The sequence below is a fragment of the Notamacropus eugenii genome, chromosome 7 (genome assembly GCF_028372415.1).
Source record: "Notamacropus eugenii isolate mMacEug1 chromosome 7, mMacEug1.pri_v2, whole genome shotgun sequence".
Classification (NCBI taxonomy): Eukaryota; Metazoa; Chordata; class Mammalia; order Diprotodontia; family Macropodidae; genus Notamacropus; species Notamacropus eugenii.
This window is the reverse complement of record NC_092878.1, coordinates 163,485,581-163,513,173: the sequence shown is the minus strand read 5'-3', so window position 1 is coordinate 163,513,173 and position 27,593 is coordinate 163,485,581. Positions and strand designations below refer to the sequence as shown.

General features: G+C 39.1%; 1 protein-coding gene across 3 annotated transcripts in view; it reads right to left on the bottom strand.

Moving 5' to 3' along the window:
* Window positions 1-8,334, bottom strand: part of PRDM5 (PR/SET domain 5) — a 179,784-nt gene extending 171,450 nt beyond the window's left edge. For 2 of the 3 annotated variants that reach the window (XM_072625267.1, XM_072625268.1), the window contains exon 1: window positions 7,949-8,334. In XM_072625267.1, the coding sequence (XP_072481368.1) occupies window positions 7,949-8,041 (93 nt within the window). In that variant the 5' untranslated portion in view covers window positions 8,042-8,334. The remainder of the gene's footprint in view (window positions 1-7,948) is intronic. The other variant, XM_072625270.1, reaches the window with a different exon arrangement.
* Window positions 8,335-27,593: the final 19,259 nt, after the last annotated feature.

Here is a 27,593-nt window from a genome sequence, read left to right as displayed (position 1 = left end):
AGTTTTCCATTAGAATAATAAATCCATCCACACCACCGAAGAAAAAGAAGGGACATGCTATCCTCAGAAGAGTATATATGCTTTGGTTAAAAACCAAAGAGGAAAAAATGTACAAAATCCCTGGCTGGAACCTCAAACAGCCAGTCACAGGGGCAGACTTTGTACTTGATTTGTGTTAAGGGTGAGGTGCCTTGTAGCTGAGCCACAGTCAGCCACCTCCAGAAACAACACTAAATAGGGTAGACCTGGGTCTGCCCTCTCTGCAGCAGCCAGAATTTAGAGACACAAACCAAGCATTCTTCAGCCAGATCTGCAGGGAGACTACAGGAAGGTGCTCTTTTACTCATGAAAGGAAAGCCTTTACTACAGGTTGACCTTGAGAAAAATGCCACCAATAGCAGAATCTCTAAAGGGAGTGGGAAGAGGATGACTGTGATATAGGGAAGCATCAACAAACACAGTGGGTACTATGTATAAGCCAAATTCAATTCAGTAATAACTTATCAAGCACATACTGGGTGTAAGGCATTTTGCTGGGGAATAACACTACAAACATCTGTAAGGAAGCCATCCTTTCCCTCAAGAATAAGAGAAATCTTAGATAAATATCTATCACAATACACATGAAAGTAACTCCCCTGCTAGAACTCACTGAATTCTGCCTCAGAGAGACCATCTACTCTCAACCCATGTTGTAGAGGAGGAACTTGAGACCTAATAAGGACAAAGGACCTCATCAGATTCACACATATAGCTAGTTGTTGTTGTTGTATTGGTCCTTCATTTTCAAAGAAGACCATGAAATCAGAGGAATGATGACATGACTTGCACTTGACTTTGTTTTGAGTGACGGAGGGCTGTGCAAAGTCACTAGCCTCAAGTTACAGAGTTGGGGAGGCCTACTCTTCTTGAAATTAAATTCCATTGAAAACATATGTCTTTAGTAATTGTCATTTGAAAGGCCTCATACTCAGGAAATACAAATATTGAGGAGGAGGAAAATCCCCCTGCCTTCCAGGAGATTATACTCCATTGGGAATGACATAGCAGATACAAAGATAAGTATAAGCCAAAAAAGTGAAGAATGTGAGAAGAGCAAAAGAGAGGATCTAATAAAATTGTTCAAGGGAAATCTGAGGATGGAAAGAAGACTTTTGATGGAGAGATCAGGAGAGGTATCATGGAGCAAGTAGCTCTACTTACTAGCTGTGTGACTGTGGGTAAGTCACATAATCTCTATTTGTCTCAGTTTCCTCAAGCGCAAATTTGAAGAGAAAGAGGAGTTCCATTTTTTCAGTGGAGAGCTTGAGATGCCAAGAGGATATCCAAGTATAGATATCCAACAAGCAGGTAGTGATGTGGAACTGGAGCTCAAGAGAGATGAGGGCTAGACAGTCACATCTGAAAGTTGCGTGCATAGATATGAAAACTGCATTTTTGTGAACTGATGAAGTCAAGGGATAGAAGGGAATGAGAAAAGACTACCATGACAGATCTTTTGGGGGCATGTGCTATCAGTGCAAGAGAAGAGTACAGGAGGAAGACTCAATAAAAGTAGTTAAGAGAAAGAGCAGTTAGGCAAGTGTCTAGGGGAGGGTGAACTATTCAAGAGTAAGGTTGAGGAAGCCAAGGAAGGAGAAAGCATCCAAGAGGGGGTGATCCATAGTGTCAAAGGCTACAGAGAAGTCAAGAATAGGGGCCTTAGTCTTTCATTTTTTTTGTTACTTGTATCCCATGTTCCTCCATCCTCAGAGACCTAGGACCTTAGGATCATCATCATCATCATCCTCATCCTCATCCTCATCAACATGACATCAGCAACAGCACCACCAGCCTCATCAAAGCTAGCATTTATATAGCACTTCACGGTTTGTGAAGCACCTTACATGTGTTATATGATCATCAAAACCACCCTGTGAGGCAGGGGCTGCTATCTTCATTTATATATTAGGAAACTCAGACTGAGAGTTTAATTTGCAATTGAAGCCAGTAAGTCTAACTTTGTCATTTTTTTAGAACAGAGACTTGCTCAGTCATATTGATTATAAGTGTCTAAGGCAGGATTCAAACCCAAGGTCTTCCAAATTCCAAACCAAGTAACACCACTGTCCAGTGTACTGCACTATCTCCCTATAGGGTTATGACACAAACTCATGAAATACAGAAATAGAATTCATTTTAAATCTATAAGCAATAAGGGTTGAAGTTGCAGAAGCATATCTGATCTAATAATAATGACAACATTTATAGAGTGTGTTAAGATTAGCAAAGTCTTTTACATATGTCATATACTTTGAACTTCATGACCACTTTCACAGGTGCTATGATTACCATCAGTACATAGATCAGAAAAGGTATACAGTTGCTAAAAGGTATACAGCTAAGTGTCTGGGGCAGAATTTGAACTCAGATCTTTCTGATTCCAATTTTAGCACTCTATCTATAGACTATATTATGCTATCTGCCTGAAATGTATTCCCTCATCATCTCTACCTACAAAAATCTTCCTCCTCTGAAACCTTGATGAAGCGCTATCTTCCTGGAAGTATTTTCTAATTTTCCCCAAACTAAGTGTTCTCTTCCATCCTCAACTGTCTGCTTCTCTTCCTCTGGCCCCAGTGTTACTCTACTAACATGCCATGCAATTGATATTTTTTTTAATTCTTACTACTACTACCACCACAAATACTACTACAACTACTATTGCAACTGCTACTATCACTACTACTGCTGCTACTTCTACTACTATTAGTACTATGACTGCATTTATTTTTGAACATGTACCTCTCTCCCCTCTCAGTAAAATGTAATCTCAGTTAAGTCATGGACTGTATCATCTTTGTATCCCCAATAAGCATACAGTCTTATTCGTAGCATATACTTAATAAATATTTGTTCATAAGATGATGTAGTACTTCATCTGTTTGGGGGTTTGGGTTTGTTTGTTTTTCTAGTCTTTTATGACTATGGATAGATTTGGGTAATGGTGGTTGTTTTATAGGCTATGTACTCATGGGCAGGAAAGATGCAGTTAGTATTCACAGGAAATTTCATCGTCAAAGACTTCATTGTCCCAGATTTTTAAGGTTATAAAATATTGGTTTGGGGAAGAGGGATCAGAAAACCTAGGCTTGTTTTCACCTGCTATAAATAAACTTTCTAGGCAGCTTTTTTTGACATCCCAGTGTTTCCATCTCTCCTTCCCCAGTCCTTTAAACACTGGCTCATTGATAGGTTCTGGGTTTTCTTTTTCTTTCAAAGCATGGGTACAAACATAAACTGACTTTTTAAAAATATATTTTATTTTACTCAGGCAGTGCTGTCATGTTGAAAGGTACATAAGAGTTTTATTTTCTTATCCTTTCGTTTCTCTCTTGGACTAATTTCTCATTACACTATTCCTCATTTCTCTGTATCCTCCAGTCAATCCATCCTGCCCCCCCATCCCATTTTCCCAGTCAACGACCCCACCCGTGCCCTGACCTTCTTCTCTTCTAATCTAAACTATATAGTTGGAAACTTCTATTGGATGAAGCCTTCTACCCTTGAATTTCTTGTAGTTTTAAATTCAGTCTATTAAGAATTGAATAAACAAATTGATCACATCCTGCCAAAGTTCAGTCCTGAGCCAATCTCAATAACATTTTCCTTCTCCATTTCCATCTTGGGATGGTTCTCCCCTCCTTAAGCAGCATTGCACCCCCTCAGCATCCTGCTTCTGGGGACTCATCATATTGGTAACAGATTTAGCGAGAATACACTTTCTGCTTTAGCCCTAATGCTGTTCAGAACTCCCTCAGCATCCTAGAATTTATAGGGTTGCACCACCATACCCATCCCAAGATTGCTTTACTCTTAAATCTAATGGCCAATGCCCACTCCTCATTCTTCTTAACATCTCTATGGCTTTTATCACTGTAGACTACACTCTGGATACTCTGTTTTCTCCCAGACCCTGCAACACTGCTCTCTCCCAGCTCTCCTTCCTATCTGGCTGTTCCTTCTCAGTCTCCTTTGCTGGAATATCATCGATGGCCCAATCCCTTAGACTTCATCCTGGACCCCTTTCTCTTCCATCTCTACACCCTCTCCCTTGGTGACATTTCACGTATTCAGGTAGTATCTTTCTAAATGTGACTGCCATATCTACAAATCCAGCTCCTTCTCCCTCTACCAACCTACTTCTTCCATCCATCTACTGATGCTCAGGCACTTGATTCAAAATTACTGAATAATTTTAGGCCCACATCCTGCTAGGAGGTATCTTTTTCTGAAATTAGTGTCACAATATCAAGTTCGATGTGTCCAAAACAAAATTATTTTCCACTGTGTATGAATGAATGAATGAAAAGATACTTATTATAAGCTTACTATGTGCCAAATGCTACATTATGCATTGGGAACAGAAATATGAAAACTTAAGATAAGCTCTTTTTTATGAGCTCTTTAGGAGCTCACACTGTCATTTGGAAGATAACATCTAAAGAAAGTTCAATTGCCTGGCAATTGAGTCCTAAGCATGAGGAGGAAGGCCCAAAGTTGTTTAGGTTTCATTGCTAAGTCAGATAACAGTTCAGTAGATCTGGGGGCCATTACACAGCCCAGTTAGCAAGGCACTGAGGGACATTGGAAGCAAGTACAGAGCAGACAATAAGATCCAGTGGTTTCCTCCATCTCATCAAAAGGGACAGTGTTGATAACTCCCATCTGGTCTAAGCAATCAGTGGCCTGGATGGGTTCTAGGTATTCTGAGATCCTGGAAGGAAGGTACTAGGGGGAGATATAGGAGGAAATTGGGCTAGATGTGAGCTGGGACAATAGAAGTGTCTCCTTTCTCCCAGAGCTGTGGTTGCTACCAGTCTGCAAAGTTCCATTAGTCATGTCCCTCTATACCTAGCATACATTCCCTTCTGTCAATTCAGACAGCCCCCACTCTGGTCTGTGCCCTCATCATCTCTCTGTGGATTAGTGATAACCTCCTAATTTTCTCCCTGTCTCATCTCTCACCACTGCAATCCATCCTCCATCTAGCCACCCACATGATTTTCCTAAAGTATAAGTAATAGCATTCTCCTACTCAGTAGACATCCAATGGCTCCCTGTTGCCTCTAAGATGAAATATTATCTCTCTTTGGCATCTAAAGCTCTTCGTAACCTAGTCCTATCTGACTTTTCCAGTTTTTTCCATTTCTTTCATCCATACAGTCTATGGTCTAGCCCAGGGGTGGGGAACTTGTGGTTCCAAGGCCACAATCAAAGGGTCACACTTGAGGACCTAGAGGTCCTGCTCAAGCCACATTTGCCTTTTTTGCAGATCCTCATGCATGTTCCTCTATCTTCTTTCTCGTGCCTTTGCACAGGCTGTCCAATATATGTGGAACACTCTTCCCTTCCTCCTTCCACCACTCAGAATCCCTGATTGCCTTCAAGCCTTAGCTCAACCTCCACCCTGTGCATGTGGTTAGTGCCTTTGCTTCCTAAGCTACCTTGTATCTTGTTGGTGGGAGCTTGGTATGTTGCTGTATATGAGAATGTGCAATGTTAAACTCTGTGAGGCCAAGAACGGTTTTGGCTTTATCTTTCTATCTCTAGGACCAAGTACATAGTAGTAGCTTGATAAAAGCTTAAGTGATTTAGTGTAGAGGCTATTTTTTATCTCAACTCTGTATTTCCCTCAGCATCTGACCTGGAGCTCTAGATACAGTAGGTGTGTAAAAACAGCAAATGGATGGATGGATAGATGGAGGGATGGAAGATCCTGGGTGAGAAAGTGTGGCTGTGCTTAGAAGTGATATGGGGAAAAGATAGTAATGAAAAACCCTAGGAAGCCCTAGTCCAGGGAGTCACCTGGCTTTCCCTGCTCTGATGTCAGCCTTCTCTCACACAAAAAGAGATTCTAGATATATCCTGCTTCTTGATAGACTCATTCTTTGTGTGAAGAACTGGGACCAGGGCTAATATTTGTGAATACAAAGTATATAATTCATAAAGCATTCCCATCAACTTATCTTCTGAATGTTGGCAATGAGGGTGATGATGATGATGATTGACTGATTGATCTGAAAGAGAGGTTACCACTCCCACCTGCTTCATTTTACAGATGAGGAAAGTGAAGCAGAAGTGAAATGACTTGGCAGAGAAACGGCTAATAAATACCTCAGCTGCCTTGTTGCCTTGGAACTTTCCTCAGAGCCTGGAACTTGCTCACTTTGGAACATCCCTCCACCTTCCCAGGGTGAGTTTCTCCCAGGATTTCTTCATCAGCACCATCATAACTGCCATTTACCTAGCACTTTAAGATTCTCAATCACACTCCATGTCATTCAATCAACAAATGTTTATTGCGCATCTATGGGACAGAAGGTATTATGGGAAATGGAGGCGATAATACAAAAATGAGACAGTTCTGTCCTCAAGGAGGACATTCTACATCCTGCTAGAACTCCAAGTTCACAAATAAGTAAAGGCTAGTTATATAAAAATAAATGTCCATTGATTAGAGGGCAGGACACTAACCACCAAAGAAATCTGAAAAAAAATATCTCCAAGGAATTGAGATTTGAGCTGAATCTTGAAAGGAACTAGGTGTTCCAAAACATGGAGATGAGGCAGGAGAGTATTCCAAACATAAAACACAGCTAGTGCAAAGGTATGGAAGTGAGAGATGGAGTACTTTGTATGAGAAACAACTAGACTGATTTGGCTGGCGCAGAGAGTGCACAAGGTGGAGAAGTGGTATAAAAGTAGCTCAGAAGATAGGCAAGAGCTAGACTGTAGTTAAATACTAACTAGAGGACTTTATACATTCTCACTTGATTCTCCTAACAACATTGAGATTTGGGGGCTATAGTTATTCCCATTTTGTGGATGAAGAAACTGAGGCAGAGACAGGTCAAGTGACTGACTTGCCCAGGATCCCCAAGCTAGTTAGCATCTGAGGTGGAATTGTAACCCATGTCTTCTGTGAAGAGGACCCACAAATCAGCCAGGCTGAAGGGGCAACAGCCTAATAGCGAGAGAGGAGAGGATGTATCATATGGGTTACACCACAGAATCACAAAGGTGCTATATGAGGATTTGAACTCAGGTCCTCTGATAATAAATCTAGGCGTCTTTGCCCTTCCTCTCAGTTTCCCTTTGCAATATGGATGCTTGACATTCATAGTCTCCTTCAAAGTTCATTTGAACTCAAGACTTCGCCTTCCCAGAAGTTCCTTGTTGTTCTCCCTTACCCCCATTCCCCAGGCCTAGTATCTGTATTTATTTCATATCTGCTGAATGTGAATAGTGTTCTTATGTGAGGATGGAAAAGGCATCGTTTTGTATCTTAGTTAATTAAGGATGGGTGCTGTGCCTATTATTTACCTCCCTGGTGGAGAACTCCCAGGTGCGGGAACTCCTACCACGGCAAGTTAGCACCTTTTCAACTTAGAATCTCAAAGTGGCGAGAGCCCCGAGGTGGTCAGGGGCGTGACGAATCCAGGCCGGCTCTTCGGCCACTTACTATACCGCACAGACAGATAAGCAAGCTCTCGCTAAGTACTTGCTCACTGATTTCCTCCAAGAGCGTCAGATTCCTTCTTTCACCAAAAGCCTTTCCTCCAGGTACTTGGAGACTAGAGAAAATTAAAGGCTCTCGTGACCGAAGCCAGGACGAAGTTAGTTCCCTGGAAACGTGCAAAAGAAGCTGGAGCCGAGACACGGGAGGGCGCGGCAGACCCCTCCGACGTGGCACCACAGGACTGGCACAGAGGTCGGGCCTAAGGCTGGGGCGGCATCTCACAGGAGCCCCCCAGCTCAGCTGGCCTTCTCGAGTTCACGCGCTTAGTCTCCTCCTCCGGGGGCAGGCTCCCATTCTTGGGAGTGGGCAGCGGAAGCAGAAGGAAGGGAAGAGAGGGAGAGAGGAAAGGAAGGAGAGAAAGGAAGCAGGCAGCAGTTGGGCACCCACCTTTCGCACTCTTCGAGCTGTGTAAAGCCCCATCCCGTCCTGAACTTGGGAAGACTTCAGCGCAAACCTGTCGGGCACATACATGCCCAGCATGGTCCCCGGGGGAGAGAACCCGAGAGCTCAGCGATTTGGCTGAACCTGGACCGGCCTGGGCCCCGAAGCTACCACGGTCACGGCCACAGCCAACGTCAAAGAGCCTAGGGCCCAGAGAGTGGTGGGGCCGGATCACAATCGCCCTCACGCCCCCGCCGCTCTGAAACTCAGCCCTGCTCTGCCTCGGGTTCTGGCTCCGGACAAGGGCCCCCAGTCCCGGCTGTAGCTGCGGCTCAGCCAGGAGGAGGCCCCGGCGCCGGCGGCCCTGATGCTGGGTTCTGATTGGCCGAAAGTTTGCAGCCTAGACCCACTGGGCTGTGGAGTCTGGGAGGATGGGGGCAGGGCGGAGGCGGGCAGAGCAAATCCTGCATCCCATAAGTGTAGTGCGCTCACCCCAAACTCCTAATCTATGTGTCTGACTGACGGCCTGCCGGCACATCTGTCTGTCCATCTGTCTGTATGAATGACTAGTTTGTCAGAACTTTAGATTAGAAAAGGACCTCAGAGGCCATGTGGGCTCTTGTTCTGGAGTATGCAGATACCCAGGTAGTACTAAAAGCAAAGAAAAATTGGCAAATACTCTATTATCCAATTGATATCAATCTATTTTATTTCTCTTACGTATATGTATGGAAAGCTCTAAAACCAATGTCCTTACATACTGAATAAGGCTCCGAGAATGTTTCTGAAAGCCCAGAGCTATGGGAAAGGAAAGGGTTGGGATCTCCTAGTGGCCCCAGAATATGGACAATATCCCCTTCTTTGGCGTACTCTTCTGGGAGCCTGGACAGCCTCTGCATCCACCAGGAAACCAGTCCCACTTTAGGACAGCCCATATTGTTAGGAATTTTGCCTTACATCCAGCAGAAATCTTCCTGAATGCAGATTTCACCCACAGTAGCTACTACTGCCCTCTGGGATCCAGCAGAGCTACTCCATCCCTCATTTGAAGGTCAGCCCTTCGAAACTTAGAACAGGCTACCAGCTTTAGCTTGTGTGGTTTTTTTTTTCCTAAGTCTCTACTTCAAGCTAAGTGTTCCAGTTTCTTCCCCAAGATCTTCCTTTGGTCTATTTTCAAAGCTCTTCCCAGACCCTGATGGACCTCCTACAGATCTTCTCCGCAGAATTTATACTTAGACACCTCACAGCATCTTGTCGCATTCTGAGATCAGACACCATCCATTCACCTCTTCAATGCTGATCTCTCTACTGATGTCCTGTCTTAAATTTCTGTCTCTAATATACCATATGACCTGAATACAGGGCCAACACATAGTTGATTGCTAAATAATTTTTAGTTGGCTGAGTGATTGATTGTGGAAAGAAAAGCAGGACCAAAGGAATAAGCTTCTCAGTTGCCTGATTCAAATCTGGAAGCTTATTGCAGATCCTGTCACTCTGTTCCCTCGCGTTCAGTCCATTTTATTCTCTTATGTTCTCAAAAAAAATGTTTCTGTAGACATGAACACTTTAGAAAACATATACACACTCCTAGGAGATCTGAAAGAGAGAGTAAGCTCAAGAAGGAGATCAATTCTAGTCATTTAAAATAGAATTTACTTTAAGGAGGGAGGGAGAGAAGAAACAACTATATAGAACCAACTTTGTGCCAGGTACCATGCTGAGCTCTTTTTACAAATATTACATCATTTGATCTTCATAATAACCTTAAAAGGTAGTGCTATTCTCGTGCTCATTTTACAGCTGAAGAGACAGAGATGTCTAGAGAGGTCAAGTGTCTTGCTAGTGTCTGAAGTAGGAGAAGACCTCAGGTGTCCCTGACTCCAGGTCCATTTCTCTAACATCTGCCTTAAAAAAAGTGGCTATCTTCTGAAACCATTTTAAGAGTCTTCACAAAGTCTTTGAGCACCTACTAAACTGTAAATGCCAGTAGGACAGCTACCAAGGAAAACCAAAAGCCATCAATCATATGAACTTGCTAAATATCAGTAATGTATGAGAATGAGCCTTGAATTTGGAGTTGAGGACCTAGGTGTCATTCTAAGCTGTTATTACTTACTACTTATGTGATCTTAGGCAAGTCTTTTCTCTTTTCTGAACCTCAATTTTGTCCTCTGTTAATTGCAGGGGTTGAGTTGGATGAGGGCTAAATCCCTTTCTAGGGACAGGGATTCAATCTCAGGTTTTATTTGTATATGAAATCCTGAATGAGGAAACTTCTTCTAACTAAGCAAGTTTTCACCATCTCTACACAGAGAGTTCCAGAAACTTACCTAGAGCAATGGATAGGTTAAGTTCTTTACCTGACATCATAAAGTCACTAAATATAAGAGGTGAGAAATGAAGTCACGTCTTCATGGCCTTGAGACTGGCTTTCTATCCACTATATGGCAGTGCTTCTCAAAATCCATTATACAGTGTCTATGTAATGGGGGTATGGGGCAGGCACGAAGTGCCTCAGATGGTGCCTCCACATGGAGGATGTGAGGAAGCAGATGACCTCTCTCCAAATGGAAAACATGGGGAAGTTTCTTCCTGGAGAATCGTGATGATGTGTAAATGAAGTGTCCTGTAGAGACATTCTGTAATGGATTCCAGGTGGTTGGCTGCATGGTTGAGTAAAGCCTTTTTCTTTTGACCAGATCAACAGAACTGTTCATGTTTTCCAAAAGGCTTGAATCAACTTTCCTTCTCCTCATTGTCTTCAGCTGTGCTTGGATAGTGTGATGGTGTCCAGTGAGACTACACCATAAGAGAAAGAGTCATGGGTCCTCTCCCATCCGAGGTCAAATGGCTTACCAGGGAAATGGGACCTCATTGGCCCTCTCTCATTTTTTTTTTCCATCTTAAGAGAAAGGAGTGGAGTCTACAAACCTGGGAGTGTAAATTCAGAAAAAGCCTGATAGCCAAAGAAATTGTCTCCAGAAGTGACCTTTGGTACTCTCGTCCAGTAGATTTGTCTAGTAATAGTGCTGCATCTGTACATGAACTTGGTTGTGCTATATAGAAACTAAACTAAATTATAAGCTTAACATCCATCCCAAACTCAAACACCAAGGTGGTGTGCAGAAAATTAGGCAAGGAGGTATTGATAGCAATGTTGGTATAGTGTTTTTACTCTTTCTTTCAAGTGTATATTCCTTTGTAATAGTTACTCACTGTTAAGCTATTAAATGGAATTGGAAATAACAGCCATTGACCCATTAAAATGGGGGTGCAACAACGAGAAGGGGATCAAGCCAGTGGTAAGAGAAAATAGAAAACTCTATAAACTCTAAAGGGTATCTGAGAAGCCTGAGAATGGTAGCCTACCTGTCTGTAACAGAGAGGACTGGAGAATACATGTTACACGCACACAAACACACACACACACACACACACACACACACACACACACACACCATATACTCCAAAATAAGCATTTCTTGACCTCAGAGAGTCTATCCAAGAACAAGGCTTCTTAAGCTATGTCCATACATTCCCCCCAAAAAAATATGAATCATATTCATGGATAAGCTTTAGGTGGGGTCTGTAAACTTAGATGGTGAGAAAATACTTCCTAATTTTCACCAAATGAAAATTTTCATTTCTTCCCACTATTAATTTTGTTAAAGAATTATTCTGAGACAGGGTCAATAGGTTTCACTAGACTGCTAAAAGGGTCTATGAGACAAAAAAAAGGTTAAGAATCCCTCTCCTAGAAAGGAAGAATTTTTTTACTAAAGAAGAGATAGAAAGTGTTATGAAATGCAAGATGGATAATTTTGATTTCGTTAAACTGAAAAGTTTTTGCACAACCAAACCCAATGCAACCAAAATTTGGAGGGATGTACTAAATTGGGAGAGAATTTTTACAGCTAATCTTGGGGATAAAGGTCTCATTTCTAGAATATATAGAGAACTGATTCAAATGTACAACTATACAAGTCATTCCCCAATTGATAAATGGAAAAAGGATATGAACAGGCAATTTTCAGAGGAAGAAATTAAAGATATCTATAATCATATGAAAAAATGCTCTAAGTCACTTTTGATTAGAGAGATGCAAATCAAAACAACTCTGAGGTACCACATCACACCTATAAGATTGGTAAACATGATAGAATAGGAAAATGATAAATGTTGAAGAGAATGTGGGAGAGTTGGAACACTAATTCATTGTTGGTAGAGCTGTGAGCTCATCCAACCATTCTGGAGAGTGGTTTGGAACTATGCCCAAAGGGCTACAAAAATGTGCATATCCTTTGACCCAGCAATATCTCTACTAGGACTGTACCCCCAAGAGATCATGAAAATGGGAAAGGGTCCCACATGTACAAAAATATTTATAGCAGCTCTCTTTATAGTTGCCAAAAACTGGAAATCAAGAGGATGCCCATCAGTTGGGGAATGGCTGAATAAATTATGGTATATGAATGTAATGGAGTAGTATTGAGCCATAAGAAATGATGAACAAGAAGACTTCAGGGAGGCCTGGAAGGACTTATATGATCTGATGGCCAGCGAAAGGAGCAGAACCAGGAGAACTTTGTGCACAGCAACGATCACAGCGTGTGAGAGTTTTTTCTGGTAGAGTTGGAACTTTGTAATAATGCAAGAACTTAAAAAACAAAAAAATTCCAATGGTTTTCTAAGGCAAAATGCCTTCCACACTCAGAGAAAAAACTATGGAATTCATTCACAGAATTGTGTGTGTGTGTGTGTGTGTGTGTTATGTTTTGATTTGTTATATGATTTCTTCCATTTATTTTAGTTCGTCTGCATAGCATGACTATAGTGAAAACATATTCAATAGGAATATATATGTAGATCCTATATAGAATTGTATGCTGTCTTGGGGAGGGAGAGGGGTGGGAGGATAGGTGTGGGGGTTTAAAAATCTAAATTTTTATGGTAGTGATAGTAGAACATTTAAAAAAATAAATAAAATTTAAAAAAATTTCTCTCCTAAAGGAATCAAGGAGTTTAAGGGTTGCTCTTAAGGAAGGTGATTTTGACAGTAACATGTAGGACAGAATAGTGTGGGGAGAGACATGATTCAGGAAGACCAGTCAGGAAGCTGTTGCAATAATCTAGGGAAGAGGTCAGAAGGGCCTGAACTAGCATGGTGATGGGGTAGAGAGAAATGGGGTTTGATGCAAGAGACTTGGTATTTCCTCAGGCTCATCCTCAGACAGTGAGAAGGCTCAGCTTGTCACTTACCATACCCAGTATGATCCAACTTGCCAGAGCTTGCACATTGCTAGAATTACTCAGGTCCCCTACATGTCGCAATAGACATCAGAGAACTGATTTTCTAAAGCTCTGTTAACAACAATCATGGTAATTCCCATTTGGGTAATACTTTAAAATGTACCAATCACTTTTCTCCCAAGAAACTTATTTTTCCAATTCCCCCCTTCTCCACTGTGAGTTTCACTGTATCATTTCTTCAGATATGCAATTTGCTTAGAGTTTCTCTGCCTGGCAAAGCACTTAGGGATATTGTATCTGGGCCATGCAAGGGCGGAAGCCCCCTTACCCTTCTTGGATAAGATGTCTTGGCAGATTATGCCTTTGTTAGACTCAATAAAATGCCTCCTCATCAGTATTTTCTGAGCATTTAACTAGGAGGATGAAATCTCAAAGAAGTGTTATTTAGATCTTTTCGGAAGTTAAAATTAATGTCCCAGAACATGAGGTCCTCACTACTTGTGATTCAAGAGTTATTTACACTGTTCTCCCTTCCCCCCACAAAAACCATCCCTGGATGCCTAGAATGCGTTCCTTCCTCACCTCAGTCTCACAGAATTCCTTTCTTTTTTCATAAGGCATTCAAATACTTCATTCTGAATAAGGTCTTTCCTTATTCCTGCCCCCCCCCCCAATTGCTTGTACTCTTCCTCCCCAACTCCCTTGTATTTAATTGTTTTACATTTGCCCTGTTTATAGCTATTCTGCAAGTAATGGTGACTTTGTAGCATTCCCAGATCGCCTAATATAGAGGTACCCTACTTCTGGGAGAAAACATCCTGCATTCATCTAGCATGTAAGAAAGTAGCCTCTTTAGATTGGCTGTGTGGCTAGAACAAGCTCCTTCTTTCAAACTTCCAGCCTGGGACATTCCCACTCCCTCTCCACAAAGGGTAAAGTGTAACCTTCAGCTCAGAAATAATGAACTCAACCAGTAAGGAGAGAAGGACTTCCTTCTTCCCACTGCTTTAGACCCTGAAGCCCCAAGAAATGTGCCTGGGGTTTGAATTGAACCAGGGTAAAGGTGACCCCTACAACTGAGGGGAACATGCCAATTTTTGGAGTCAGTGGCAGTGTCTAAACATTCCCCAAACATGCATACTGAGAGCCTTGGAATGAGGTGTAACATATCTAGCTTTGAGGCAGTGAGGGCAGGGTTGTTTCTATTGCATGTATAAATACACTGTGTTTCCTATTAGTGTGTGAGCTCCTTAAGAGCTGGGAATGTTTCATTCATTCATTCATTCATTCATTCATTCATTCATTCATTCATTTTGTCCTCCTTCCTTATCCTTGATTGATCCAGAACTCTCCCAAGTCCACAGCTGTGAAAAGTATCTCCTTCCTTGCACTTCTACTAAGTTTATGATGTGATTTAGAAAAAAAAATCTAAGCCATATATCCCTTTGGATTTTATTGAGGCATAAAGTTTAAATCTTGAGCCAACCAAATTTCTACCAAACTGCTTTCTGATTTTCCCAATAACTTTTGCTGAGTAGTGAATGCTTGCCCCAGTAGTTAAACACCAGGGATTATTAAACAATATAATACAATGTTTGATTGCTTCTGAATCCTCTGTGCCTATTATCCTCCACTCTTAATCATATTTTTTTTCTAAAATCAGTACCAAATTTATTTCAATGATTATTGCTCTGTGATAGTGTGTCATCTGGTACTAAATGGTTCTCTTCTTTCCAACTTTGCTTTTTTTATGTTCATTATTGCCTTTTAGATTCTTGGCCTTTTTTTCCCCTCCAGATATACTTTGCTATTATTTTGTCTTGACCTATAAAGTAATCCCATGGCAGTTTGGTGCTGTTGAATCTGTAGATCTGTGTAGTGTTGTCATTGTTATTATTTTCGCATTTATATATAGTTAATTATCAACTAATATCAATCTAATTACTTAAATCTTTAGTCTGCCTCTGTCATATACTGACTGTGTGATCCTGGGCAAATAAATTAACTTTTTAAACATAATAGTTTAAAACAATTACAGACAGAGCACACTTAGGGTTAGGGTTAATTAGTGGCTGAAGGAGATTTGTTGGCTGGAAGTTTCATATAAAAATGAAATCATAGGTCAGGTTCTTATCTCTATCTCTTCTCTTTTGGTAAAGAGTGACTTCTACCTGAACTTTGAATCAGAAAGACTTCAGTTGAAATCCTGACACATATAATCCTGCCTCACAAATCCTGTGTGACCCTAAGTAAGTCATTGAACTTCTCACAATCTGTTTACTCTAGAACATAGGGATAGTAAAAGCACCTGCCTCCCAGGGTTTTTGAGAGGATCAAATGAGATAATATTTGTAAAGCACTTTGCAACTTAAAGTGCTACATAAATGTTAGCTATTATTATTTCTCTAACTTGGTAGGTTGACTGACAGATATTTTAGATCATCTATAATTATTTTGAGTGGTATTTCTTTACTATCTGGTATTTTCTTTTCTGTCCCTTATTGACGAGTTTTATTGAAAATACATAGAAGGGTAATGATTTCCATGGGTTCATTTAATATTCCAGTTTTTTAACTGAAGTTACTGTTTCAATCAATTTTAGTTGAATCTCTTGGGTTGTCTAATAAACCATTAATCAACTGCAAAAGTGATGATTTTGCTTCCTGTTGCCTATGTTTATTTCCTCAATTTATTTTTCATGTCTTATTATTTGTATCATATAAGGGTAAGGTCAATGAACAGGCTTACTTTATTTCAAATGCTATTGAGTCAGCTAGGTAGTGTAGTGGAGAGCACTCTGGACTTGGAATCAGGGAGTCTTGAGCCTGTCCCTTATGTTGAACCTGTATGAGCTAAGTAATCTGAGTAAGTTATTGACCCCTCAGCTACATATTCTTCGACTGTAAAATGGGAATAATGATAGCACTTATGAGCTTTTGGAAGGATCAAGTGAGATATTATATGGAAAGTATTTTGTAGATCCTAAAAGTAGCATATGAACACTTGCATAATACAGGCCACCCTGGCTCCCATTGCCTAAAAGTCAGGTAGGTTAGATTTCACTGTTTTCTCCCCGTCCAAAGTTCCCTAGTACCCTCAAGGGAGATCGATATTATCTAGGCTTCAGCCCCTACAGATGCTGATACCTTTCTGCCTCCTTTCAAACCATACAAGACAGCCTCATGCTACATAGAGAAGAGAGCCTTGCTACACTTGCTATTGTTATGATGATTGGAAATGCCTTTAGACATTATCCGTGGCAGATATTCTAGATTAGATTTAGACAGATGGTCCATTTGTCCTTAATCTTTATATTTTAACATAAATGGGTATTAGATATTGTCAAAAGCTTTGTTTTCTTCATCTACTGATACACTTTTGTGATTTTTTTTAATTAACATGGTTTACTATATTTAAAATGTACCTCATGTTGAACAAACCTCAAATTTCTAGTTTAATATTATCATACTATATGTCTTTAAACATATTGTATACTCTGCTAATATCATCTTAAACATTTCTTTTGCATCAATATGCATTAGAGTTATTGGCCTATAATTTTCTTTCTCTGCTTTGTCTCTCTTCGGTTTAGGTACTTTAGTATTAATGTACTATGTGTCATAGGAAGAATTTTGTAGGATACTATCTTTCTGTATGTCTGGAAATAATTTATGTAATATTGGCATTAATTATTCATCAAATGTTTAGTAGAATTCACGTATTAATCCATCTGGTTCTGGTTTCCTTGCCTTCCCATTTTGGCAGTTCTATTATGTCATTTTCAGATTATTCATCTGAGATTGTGTTATGTGTCAGTTTTGCCACAAAATTAGGCAAAATAGTTTTTAATAATTTTATTCCTCTTCATTTGTTAATTATTTTTTTCATTTCAATATAGCTTTATCTATTCTTTATCGTATTAGTTAATAGCTAATCCATGTTATTGGTTATTTTAACCGGTTTCCACTAGATTTGTTTATTAATTCAATGGCTTTTCATTTTCTGTCTTTTAATTTTTATTTTTGTGTCTAGTGGGGTTTTTTTTATTATTTTCTTTCCTATTCCCACCCCCTTTTTAGTGACATGCCCAGTCCTTATTCTATTGTTGAGAGTGTTTAGAGAGAGAAATTGACCTGCAAATACTGGTTTTGGTTTTACAAAATAGAGGGAGTATATTGTCCTATTTGTTACTGTTTTTGATTAAATTATCTGTTGGTTCTATGATTTTGCCTTTGATCCACATTCTTTAGGATTGAATTGCTAAGTTAGTCTACTGAAATTTAAATCTCCTCTTTAAGAAACCTTCAGAGATTTTTTTTTTTATTAATTGCACTGCGGTCAATAAAAAATATGTTTATCATTTCTTTGTTTCTCTATTTGTTTATCAGGATTTTGGTATGTAGCACATGGTGACTTTTTTGAAAGAGACCAAGAACTGAGAAATATTTCTTTTCCTTTGTCATCAGATTTTGTTTACCAAAGTTCTAGAACACTTACTTTTTCCCTCAAAAATTCCATTCAGATACTTAATTTCTTTATTTAACTTTTTGTTAGATTTATCTAGGTCTCAAAGGGGCACACTGAAGCCTATAGTTCTTATCAATTTGCCTTATATTTCTCCCTATTGTTTGATTGGCTTTTCTAAATATTTCAACATTATACCATTTAGTGCATATAAAGTAAGTATTGATATTATTTCTTTGTCTACAATACCTTTATAGATATGTAATTTCTCTGCCTATCTCATATAACCTTGACTGATTTTATTGCTGCATTGCCTGGTGCTGTGTTTGACACTTCCCATCCCCCTTTTTTTGCACTTACCTATGGCAAAATCAATTCTGGTCCATTTCCTCATTCTCGTCTTCTTGTGTTTCTTGTAAACATCATATTTTGGGATCCTTCTGTGCAATCCACTCTGCTCCCTTCTTGAGTTTTGAAGATTGGTTCACCCTATTCTTATTCATGGTAATGCTGTTTAATTATGTGTTTCCTTCCATACTATCCTTTTATATTTTTCTTTTCTCTCCACCCTCCTTTCCATTTCCCTCCTCACCAAAAAGGAGTTCAAGAAAGAGAAGAAATATGATCATTTTATTATCATTCCTTTCTCCTTTCTTTCTTCTCCAAACTCAGAAATGATCTCTGATTCTTACACTTTCTTTTTCTCTTTTTAATCCCCACTCATGAGCTAGTCTCCCAAGCTAGACTTTGTTTGGTTTCTGACCTCTTCCCTCCCTGTATCTACTCTCCCTCATAAATTGTTTTTTTATTTTTTCCTCTCCCTGTCTGTTTCCATGTTGGGTTTAGGATATTTCTGTCCTTAATACTTTGCCTTTCTGTGTGTGTTTATTCAACTCTTATTTGTCTATTTCAGATAAGAGTGAGGTTCATAAGATTCCTCCTCCTTTCACCCCTTCCTCTGTGTTTCTATATCCTTGTCACAAACCCCAATTATGATAATGGTATACTCTCCCCCTTCTTCCCCTTTGATTCTCTGGTGCATTCATTTTTCTCTCCCTTTTCTTTCTGCACTTAAAACCAACAAAAACAGAATAAAATCACATCTAGAGCCTGTGTTGGGTCTCATTTAATTTCCCCATTGACCCTTGAACATAGCAGAATTCTGAGGGAACACTGGCCTCTTCATTTTAAGCATTTCATCAGTGCTTTGATTCCTTCCATTTCTTGAAATGTATTTACTATCTAGGTTTCTCTTGAGTCCTCAGTTTGAACTACTGTTTCTATGTGGTTCTGAACTTTGAATTAAATTAATAAATGAAAAGGCACTTATTCAAGGGCTTCCATCATGCCAAGTGTTCTACTCAGTCATGGGGATACAAATGCAAAATTAAGACAGTCTTTGGCCCTTAAGGAGCTTATATTTCAATAGATGAAAGTAATAGATGTTAGGGAATAGTGTGCCAGAAGAGTTATTATGATCAGTGATGCCACAGGAAGTGAGTGAAGTTGTATAATCAATTGCTTGGTATGAACTGTCCAGGAATGGTGTTATGGATGTGATTACTGTACTCAGTGCTAGATTTGGCAGACAGAGAGGGCAGAGGTGCCCAAAAGTAGCATGGTGGAACTGAATCAATCTAGCTATGGTGAATGGTGATGACTCAGGTGCCTGAGGTCTGAGGTTGAAAGGTCAAGGTTTAGAGGTGCAAACTGGAATGCAAGAACATGGCATAAAGATGCTAAGCATCAATGTTCTGTCATCATGGATGCTTGAAAGTCTTCTATTTAAAATTCACCTTCCTACCTATATAATTATTCTCAGTTTTGCAAATTACATATGATTGGGTTATAAGCTTTTGGCTATTGAAATAAGGTGTTCCAAGATTTTTCTGTCCTTTTCTAAGTTTTATGTGATTTTAAATGTTTCCTTTAGTACGTGAACTCTTTCTATCTCTTTGCCTGTTGTATTTTCCTTTACTTTGGAAGTTCTTGATTTGGGGTATAACATTTATAAATGCAATTTGCAGTTTCTTTCAATAAATGATCTTGGTATTCTTTTTCTTTTTATTTTTTTCTCATTCTGATAGAGACAGTTTTCATTTATGATTTATGATATATTTTTGCTCTTGTTTTCCAGTCATTTTTTCAGAGGATCTGATGATTCTTAAATTGCCTTTTCCTGGCCTGTTTTATGAATCATCTATTTTTGTTAGTACATATAAAACATTTTCTTTTTTCTTCTTCAGCATTTTGATTTTGTTCTAATATTTCTTATTTCTTGAAGTTACTGAGTTCTTATTGCTTATTCTATTTTTCAGGGAGTCCACTACTTTGATAAGATTTCCTGCCATCCATACAGTTATTTATTCTGCTTCCCTGTTTCCCCCTCTGAAGCTCTTGTTTCATTTCTAATTTAAATTATTTTAATCTTTTGCTTCATCTTCCCCCCAGCTGTTCTTGTAGTCTTTGTGACAAGGATATTTCATTTTCTAAGATTCTACTCATATTTCTTGTGGAATTATCCTCATCTTCTGGATTTGTTTCTTGAGTTTCTCTTCATTCATTGTGTTTCATCATTGCATTTGATGTTTCTTTTGTTTAGTCATGTTTTTTTCATACTCAGGTCTTAGATTGAGACTTTCTGGTGGGTCAGCATTCATTCCCTGCAACCCTTATATGAATTGGGTAAACCCTGCTTGTTTCTGTTCCCTTTGGAAATCACTACCACTAATTTTGTGTATGATGTGGTTAGAATTAATCTCTACCTGATTCTTGGCTTCTTCATTTATCTCCCAATAGTAAATACTACCACTTACCATATATGCTACAGATACTACCTGGGCCTGTCTGTCACTTTCTCATAGTCCCAATGAGAAGTTTACTCTGTCCCATCTCAGGGTCCCAACAGGACTCAGTTGGATGCTGGAGATCATAACCAGTCTCAAGCCTCCTAAAATGTCTTTTGCTACTTCCATCTAAATGCCAAGTTGCCCTTGTCTCCTGTTGTGACTCCTAGTGATCTGAGGCATGTGTAGTCCCATCTTTTGAAACAATGACTTGTGGAGACTGCCTTTGTCTCTTGCCTTTGGTCAGATAGGCCATGGCCAAGAATTGTCTGCAGGACCAAATTACTAAGCTCGTGTTGGTAAACTTTATCAAGGATTCATTTTTCCAAGAAGTAGCCTCATTCAGAGACACCCTCCTCCTCCAAGCTTTGGGCCTGTTTGTTGGAGTTTATTCTGGTTTCCTTGATGAAATCCCTGTCCTATCTCCCACTGGCATAAGGCTATGATATTGTCCTTCTCCAAGGGCTTGTTTGCCAATCAAGGGCATTGATTTCCCTGGTGTGACCTGTCTATCAGTCTCTCCTGGTTTTAGGCTGATTTATTGAGACTGGATTGAAGGAGGAGTATATGCCATTCCAGGATGAAGACAAGATTTTTTCACTTTTCTTTATCACTGTTCGATAACGATGCGATTTTCAGCTAATTATGGGATACAAGTGAAAGAACTGGGCTCCTCTGTGACCTTTCTCATTGCCATCTTAACTGAAAGTCCTCCTTTTTCTCCCTACTAATTATCCTAAGTATCTTATCAAACATGAAATCAGCAATGAAAAATCCTTAGAAATACAATCTAGTCAGACATAAACACATGCACGCTCTCAAACACACACACACACACACACACATGTTAAGTTAAAATGAACTCTATGACCTAGAAAACTGTTTTTACAGTCTAGAAGAAAGTAATTATGGAGGGAAGCATCTATTAAAACATAAAAACCATACAGTGACCTTTCTGTATCATCACTGAAAAAACAGGAAATTAAAAGTGTACTTTATAGCCATAGTTTAGCTCCAGGCAAATGAAGTCTTAGACATCCAATCCTGAGGATAAACCTAATCCTTCACCCAATTTATTTATTCTAGATAACACTATGCTATTTTGACAAACCATAAAGATAAGAGGGAGAAAAATACAAAGCAAATGTCTCTTTAATTTCAAGTTGATTTTCTAGAGGCTTTTCCCACTTTGGTTTGTTTAATAAGCTTATAGCAATAAGAGCTGGAGCCTCCCCAGTGGCCAAGAGAGCTATCCAGAATTGAAAGCATGAATCATTGTGACAAAAGGAGCTCCATTACTCTTTGCTGAGCCAGCATATATTTAAATGATGAAGGAACATAGCATCTTTATAGTACTTTCCAATTTGCAAAGCACTCTACATGTACAACCCCATTTGATCTTTAAATAGCTTCTGAAGTTCAACATGTGTGAGCCTTATTTTTTCCATCATAGGGAAAAAATGCGACTGTAATTATATATTAATTAATTATATAAATACATCCATGTTAATGGAACCTTTTTTATATCTTTCTTGACTTTTATGAAATGTTTCCACTTGTCCTGGTAAAATAAAGACAGACAAAGGAAAATACAGAGATTTCATTTTCAAAGGTCTTTGACAGTCATTGGTCTTCTGGAATACATTTATAGAAAACCAATCTTTTTTTTATCCCATCCTTTTTTTTTTTTTAGACAAAACTGCAACTTTATCCCTGGAAATCCTTCTAGCAATGACAGTAACTTCTCTCAAATTCTGTCACACAAGACATACACACACATACATGTGCACACACACATGCACATATATGCATCCTGGACATGAAATTGACATCTTTCTGGCTTCATGCTGGTAAGTCCAGGCTTTTTCATTAATGCCATCTTTAAGAAACTTCTCCTTAAATGTTTATTAAATCTATTCACACCATACAGACAATGGTGGATATGGTTTACCTGTTAGAGTGTGAGATCCTTGAGGGAAGGGACTGTCTTTGTATCCCAGCATGTGGCACAGTGATCAGAACATAGAATGTACTTAAAATATGTCTACTATACATTTATTACTACATAAGTAATGCATTGATTATTAAAGGCTTACATTCACGATCTCCGATTCTTCTCCTATCCTTCACTCTTTAAACTTCAACAATATGGTTTCCAAACTCATCATTCAACAGAAGTTGCTCTCTCTAATATGCCCAATGATTACTTCATTGTGAGATCTGATGGTAGTTTTCATTCTTCATCTTGTTCAACTTCTTTTCAGCAATTGATGTAGCTGACTACCTTCTAACCCTGATTACTTTTCATCTTGTTGCCACTGCTATTGTTTAGGGTTGTTTTTGTTTTAATTTGGTTCTGAACTTTACTCTCTTGATCTTCCTCCGATCTGTCTGACACCATTGCTCAATCCCTCTTGTTGTTTCATCATTCCTGCCATTCCCTCTATGAATATGCCGAATAATTTAACTTTTCAACCCCATTCTTTCTCTCTATACTTTCTCTTTCAGTGAGCTCATCAGCTTTCAGAGTTTCCATGATCATTTGTCTACTCATGACTCCTCAATGATTCACAAATCTGTATATTCAGTTTAATCTTTTATTTGAGTCCTACTTCCCATATCACTTATTTCCTATTGGATATTGCTTTTAAAAAATAGATATTGTTTACATGTTTTTGTATCACCTATATTTTCCCTTTTGTCTTTCACCTCCACTTATCCAAATGACCCTTCTCTTACAACAGAGAATTAAGAAAAAGGAAAGAATATCCTTTTGTCCCATGGGGAAGTTCAGCAAAAACCAATAACCACAAAGTAAAATTCTGACCTAACTTACTTTTCTACACTATACTTCAGCAAAGGAATACAGGAATATGTCTTTTCATATCTTTTTAAGCCTATTTGAGCTTGAGCTTTATAATTTCACAACATCCAATTGTTTTTATTTGGTTGTCCATTTTCATTGGTGTATTCATTGTTTACACATATATGTTCTATACTTGTTTATACACATTATACGTTATGTGGCTGGATACCAGAGTAGCTGGACCAGTTCCCTCCATCACTCTGAGCACACTTCCTGTGTGGTCATTTCACTCCATTCTGTGGTTTTCATGCATTTGGAAACTTATCAAAGACTTTTTTCTGCTTAGTCTTGGGGCTTTTGTTGACTGATTGCTATGCCTTGTAAATCCCCTTAGTAAATCTCTTAATTGATTGCTACCTGAAAAAACATCAGGATCTAGAATTTTGTCATTTATTTTATACTAGGTAGAGCACCTGGAAGACTCAATCACCCCCATCCTTGCATTGGGGTTAGCTTGTTTAGAATTTCTAATTGGTTTTCTGCTAATTTGGACAATTTAGTGGTGTAAGAAGATGAACATATGCTAATGTTCATAGGATCCAAGATTCTTGGTAAACACATTAACTTTCCCCTCACCATTCTAGAATGTAGTGAACCTAATCCCTTCTACAGATTATGGTGTGATGTCAACTTTCTAGGACAAAAAAAGATGGCAGATCTTCTGCAAACATTCTATGGGGTCTTAGAGATGCACCAGTCTATTAATCAATAGAAAGATAATCAATAGTAATTGGTCACCCAGAAATCCACAGAGGGTCCACTGGTGTCCTACAGAGATCCCAGGGCAAACAAACTGGGACAGGGTCAAGAATGAAGTATTGGGGGTGAAACACAGGAAACCAGCACTGGATTTATTGGAATAGTTTAATCAGTCCTTGTTTGAACTCTGAAGCAGCCAAGCCCAGTCAAGTCTGAACATTTTCTGTGATCCATGACTTGAAGAGAGTGACTTTAGGGCATTCTAGACAGTCCAGCATGACATTCCCAGTCTAAGCCTCCTCAAATCTTGCTACTTCAAGGTGTTTCTGGTGGGGCCAGTGTAGCTTTGGAAAAAAAGAGCCTAAAATCAAGTCTCAAGGGATTTGAGGACTTTCAGGCCCTAGGACACAGCCTGCAAACAGCCTTGTCCTAGTAGAAAAAGAAGCCTGAAGCTATTCCAGGTAGGCTGTACATGGCACCAGTGGCTGATCCAAGCAGCAAGGGAAAGGACCTGGGTAAATCCCAGCCTGAGCAGTCCTTAAGGCTGTGTATGGATCTCAACATCAGAATAATCTTTGAAGCTAGCAGTGAGGGTAAGGACCCCAAGCAGAGCCCACTATGAGGAAAGGTTACACAGCGTGCTGTGACAAGACTAGGCCTGCAGTGTTCCCAAAGTCCTTCAAAGTGGGGGGTGGGGGCTAGTTTGATCCATTCTACTCAGGACCAATCAGGCCCTGACCACACCATTCTGTTGTAGAGCTTACTCTAAGTCCAGCCTCACGCCACCCCCAAAAGAAATTCGAGGGAAACTTTCAACACCGTGATGAAATACCTTCTTGGTGTGAGAAATGATCGAAGGGTAAAACTCACAACATGACCTGATAAATCTTCAGAGAACAAAAATCCCTAACCAAAGAGACTATAGGAATAACCAGAGGAAATGAAACAAAATCTAGAATAGAAAACCGAAGAGAAAAGAATGGTAAAGAAAACTGACACCTTGGAACCACTGAAGGAAAACCTCAATGAAGGACAAAATGCCAAGACTTCAGGGAACAAAGCCATGGTGGTATAGAGAAAGCACTCAGCCAGGCTCTCCCAACATTTCCCTACAAATAACTTTAAAATAGTGCTCTAAATCGAATTCTGGAGTGGCAGAACCAACAACAGGTTAGAGTGGGACATTCTTCCAGTTCAAGACAATTTAGAAGATTGGAAAGAGAGTTCTGTGACAGGATGGGAGAGGCTGACCTGGAGGCCACATGGATGAAATACAAGGGGTGGGAATAGGTGGTGGCAGAAGCAGCAGTAACAACTTTGAGAGCTTTCAAACTGCAGGAGGTAAGGAGACCGGCAAATGGTCAGAAAGAGGTTACGAAAGCATCCCTGTGCTAGTACTAGATTCAGGACCAGACATTGTCTGGCAAATCCTTTGCCTGTACTCATTTCTGAGCCATCATTCAAGGACAGAGAGGAACACCTTCTAGTCCAACCATTCTGGAGAATAATTTGGAATTATATCCAAAAATCTATAAAACTTTTCCTTTTTTTGATAGCAATACCACTACTAGATCTGTACCTCAAAAGAGATCAAAGAAAAGCGAGAAAGGACATATTTCTACAAAAATATTGATAGCAGCTCCTTCTAGGGTGGCAAAACATTAGAAATGAAGGCAATCCCCATCAATTAGGAAATGGCTAACAAGTTGTGGTATATGATTGTCATGGAATATTGCTGTCCTATAAGACATGATGAGCAGGATGGTTACAGAAAAATCTGGGAAGACTGAAAAGAACTCATGCAAAGTGAAGTGAGCCCAACCAGGAGAACATTATACTAGTGACAGCAATATTGTAAGGATGATCAACTATGAAAGACTTAGCAATTCTGAGCAAGACTATGCCTCAAGACAATTCCAAAGAACCTATGATAAAAAAAATGCTATCCACTTCCAGAGAGAGAAAAAATGAACTCAGAATGCAGATTCAAGCATACTTTTTAAAACTTTCTTTATTTTTCGTATTTTTGTCTGTGTTTTCTTTTACAACATAGCTAACATGGAAATATGGTCATAATGACTTCATGTATCATCAATATCAAATTATCTTCTCAAGAAGAGTGGAAGGACAAAACAGAGGGAGAGAAATTGGAACTCAAAATTAAAAAAAAGAATGTTAAAAACTTTTTTACATGTAGTTGGGAAATATTTAATGAAATATAAAATATATTAAGAGAAAAAAAGAACAAATTACCCTGGAAATTAGAATATATGAAAAATTTAAACTCAATAATAAAACAAGAAACAGCAAAACAGAAACAGTGAAAAGGAGCTAAATGTAAGAAATCAAATATCAAAAACCAATGATCTAGAAAACAAGGCAATAGAAATAATCTAAGAATTATCTGATTAATTGGAAACTACGATCAGAAACAAAATCTAGACACAGCATTTCAGGAAATTATAAATGAATATTGTCCCACTCTTCTTAAATTTAGGGGGCAAGGTGAATATGTAAAGAATCCATCCAGCACCTCCTAAAAGAAATCTCAGAGAAAAACTCCTGAAATGCTATAGTCATAAATCTAGTTTCTAGGTCAAAGAAAAAAATACTAGAAGTCATCAAAAAGGAGTTCAAATAGCAAGTAGCCAAAGTAAAGATTGTTGTTGTTCAATCATGTTTCACTTTTGTCTGACTCTGTGACCGCATTTGAGGTACTCTTGGCAAAGATACTGGTGTAGTTTTCTGTTTCCTTCCCCAACTCATTTTACAGGTAAGGAAACTGAGACAAACAGGTATTGTGGTGGATAGAGCACCAGGTCTGGAGTCAGAAAGACTCTTCTGCCTGAATTTAAATCTGACCTCAGACATCTACTAGCTGTGTAACCTTGTTTGCCTCAGTTTTGTCATCTGTCAAATGAGCTGGAGAAGGAAATGGCAACCATTTCTGTATCTTTGCCAAGAAAATCACAAATATGGGGTCAGTAAAGGTGAGATATGACTGAAAATGACTGAGTAACAATAAAGATTGCACAGGACTTAACAACTTCCACCACAAATCATATAGTTTTACCGTGCATATAGTAAAACTGTAGGGAAAAAAGGCAGCTCTAACGGATTAAATGATTTCCAAGTATTCCTGATGAAAAGATCAGAACAGAATAGTTATTTGGAAATGGAAATGTAGGCACCAAGAGAAATATAGAAAGGTGAAATATGTGTATAACTGAAAGAAATATGCAGGCATGAATTGTTTACACATTAGTAGGGGGTAAAGAAATAAATGTCTTCTCAGAACTCTATTTTAAAGACCTTAGAGAAAGGTTAAAATGATAAGAGTCTGGGATTGTTTCTCTCTCTTTAATGGTTTTAAGAGAAGACAAAAATAGGAGGGATGAGGGACTATACTGGGAAGGAAAGAAGGAAGAAGTGTGGAAGGTTTCTCTATCGCATAATTAATATAGGTACATGAGGTTAAGAGAATATAGCCATGGAAAAGGGATTGGGGGAAATGATCATCCCA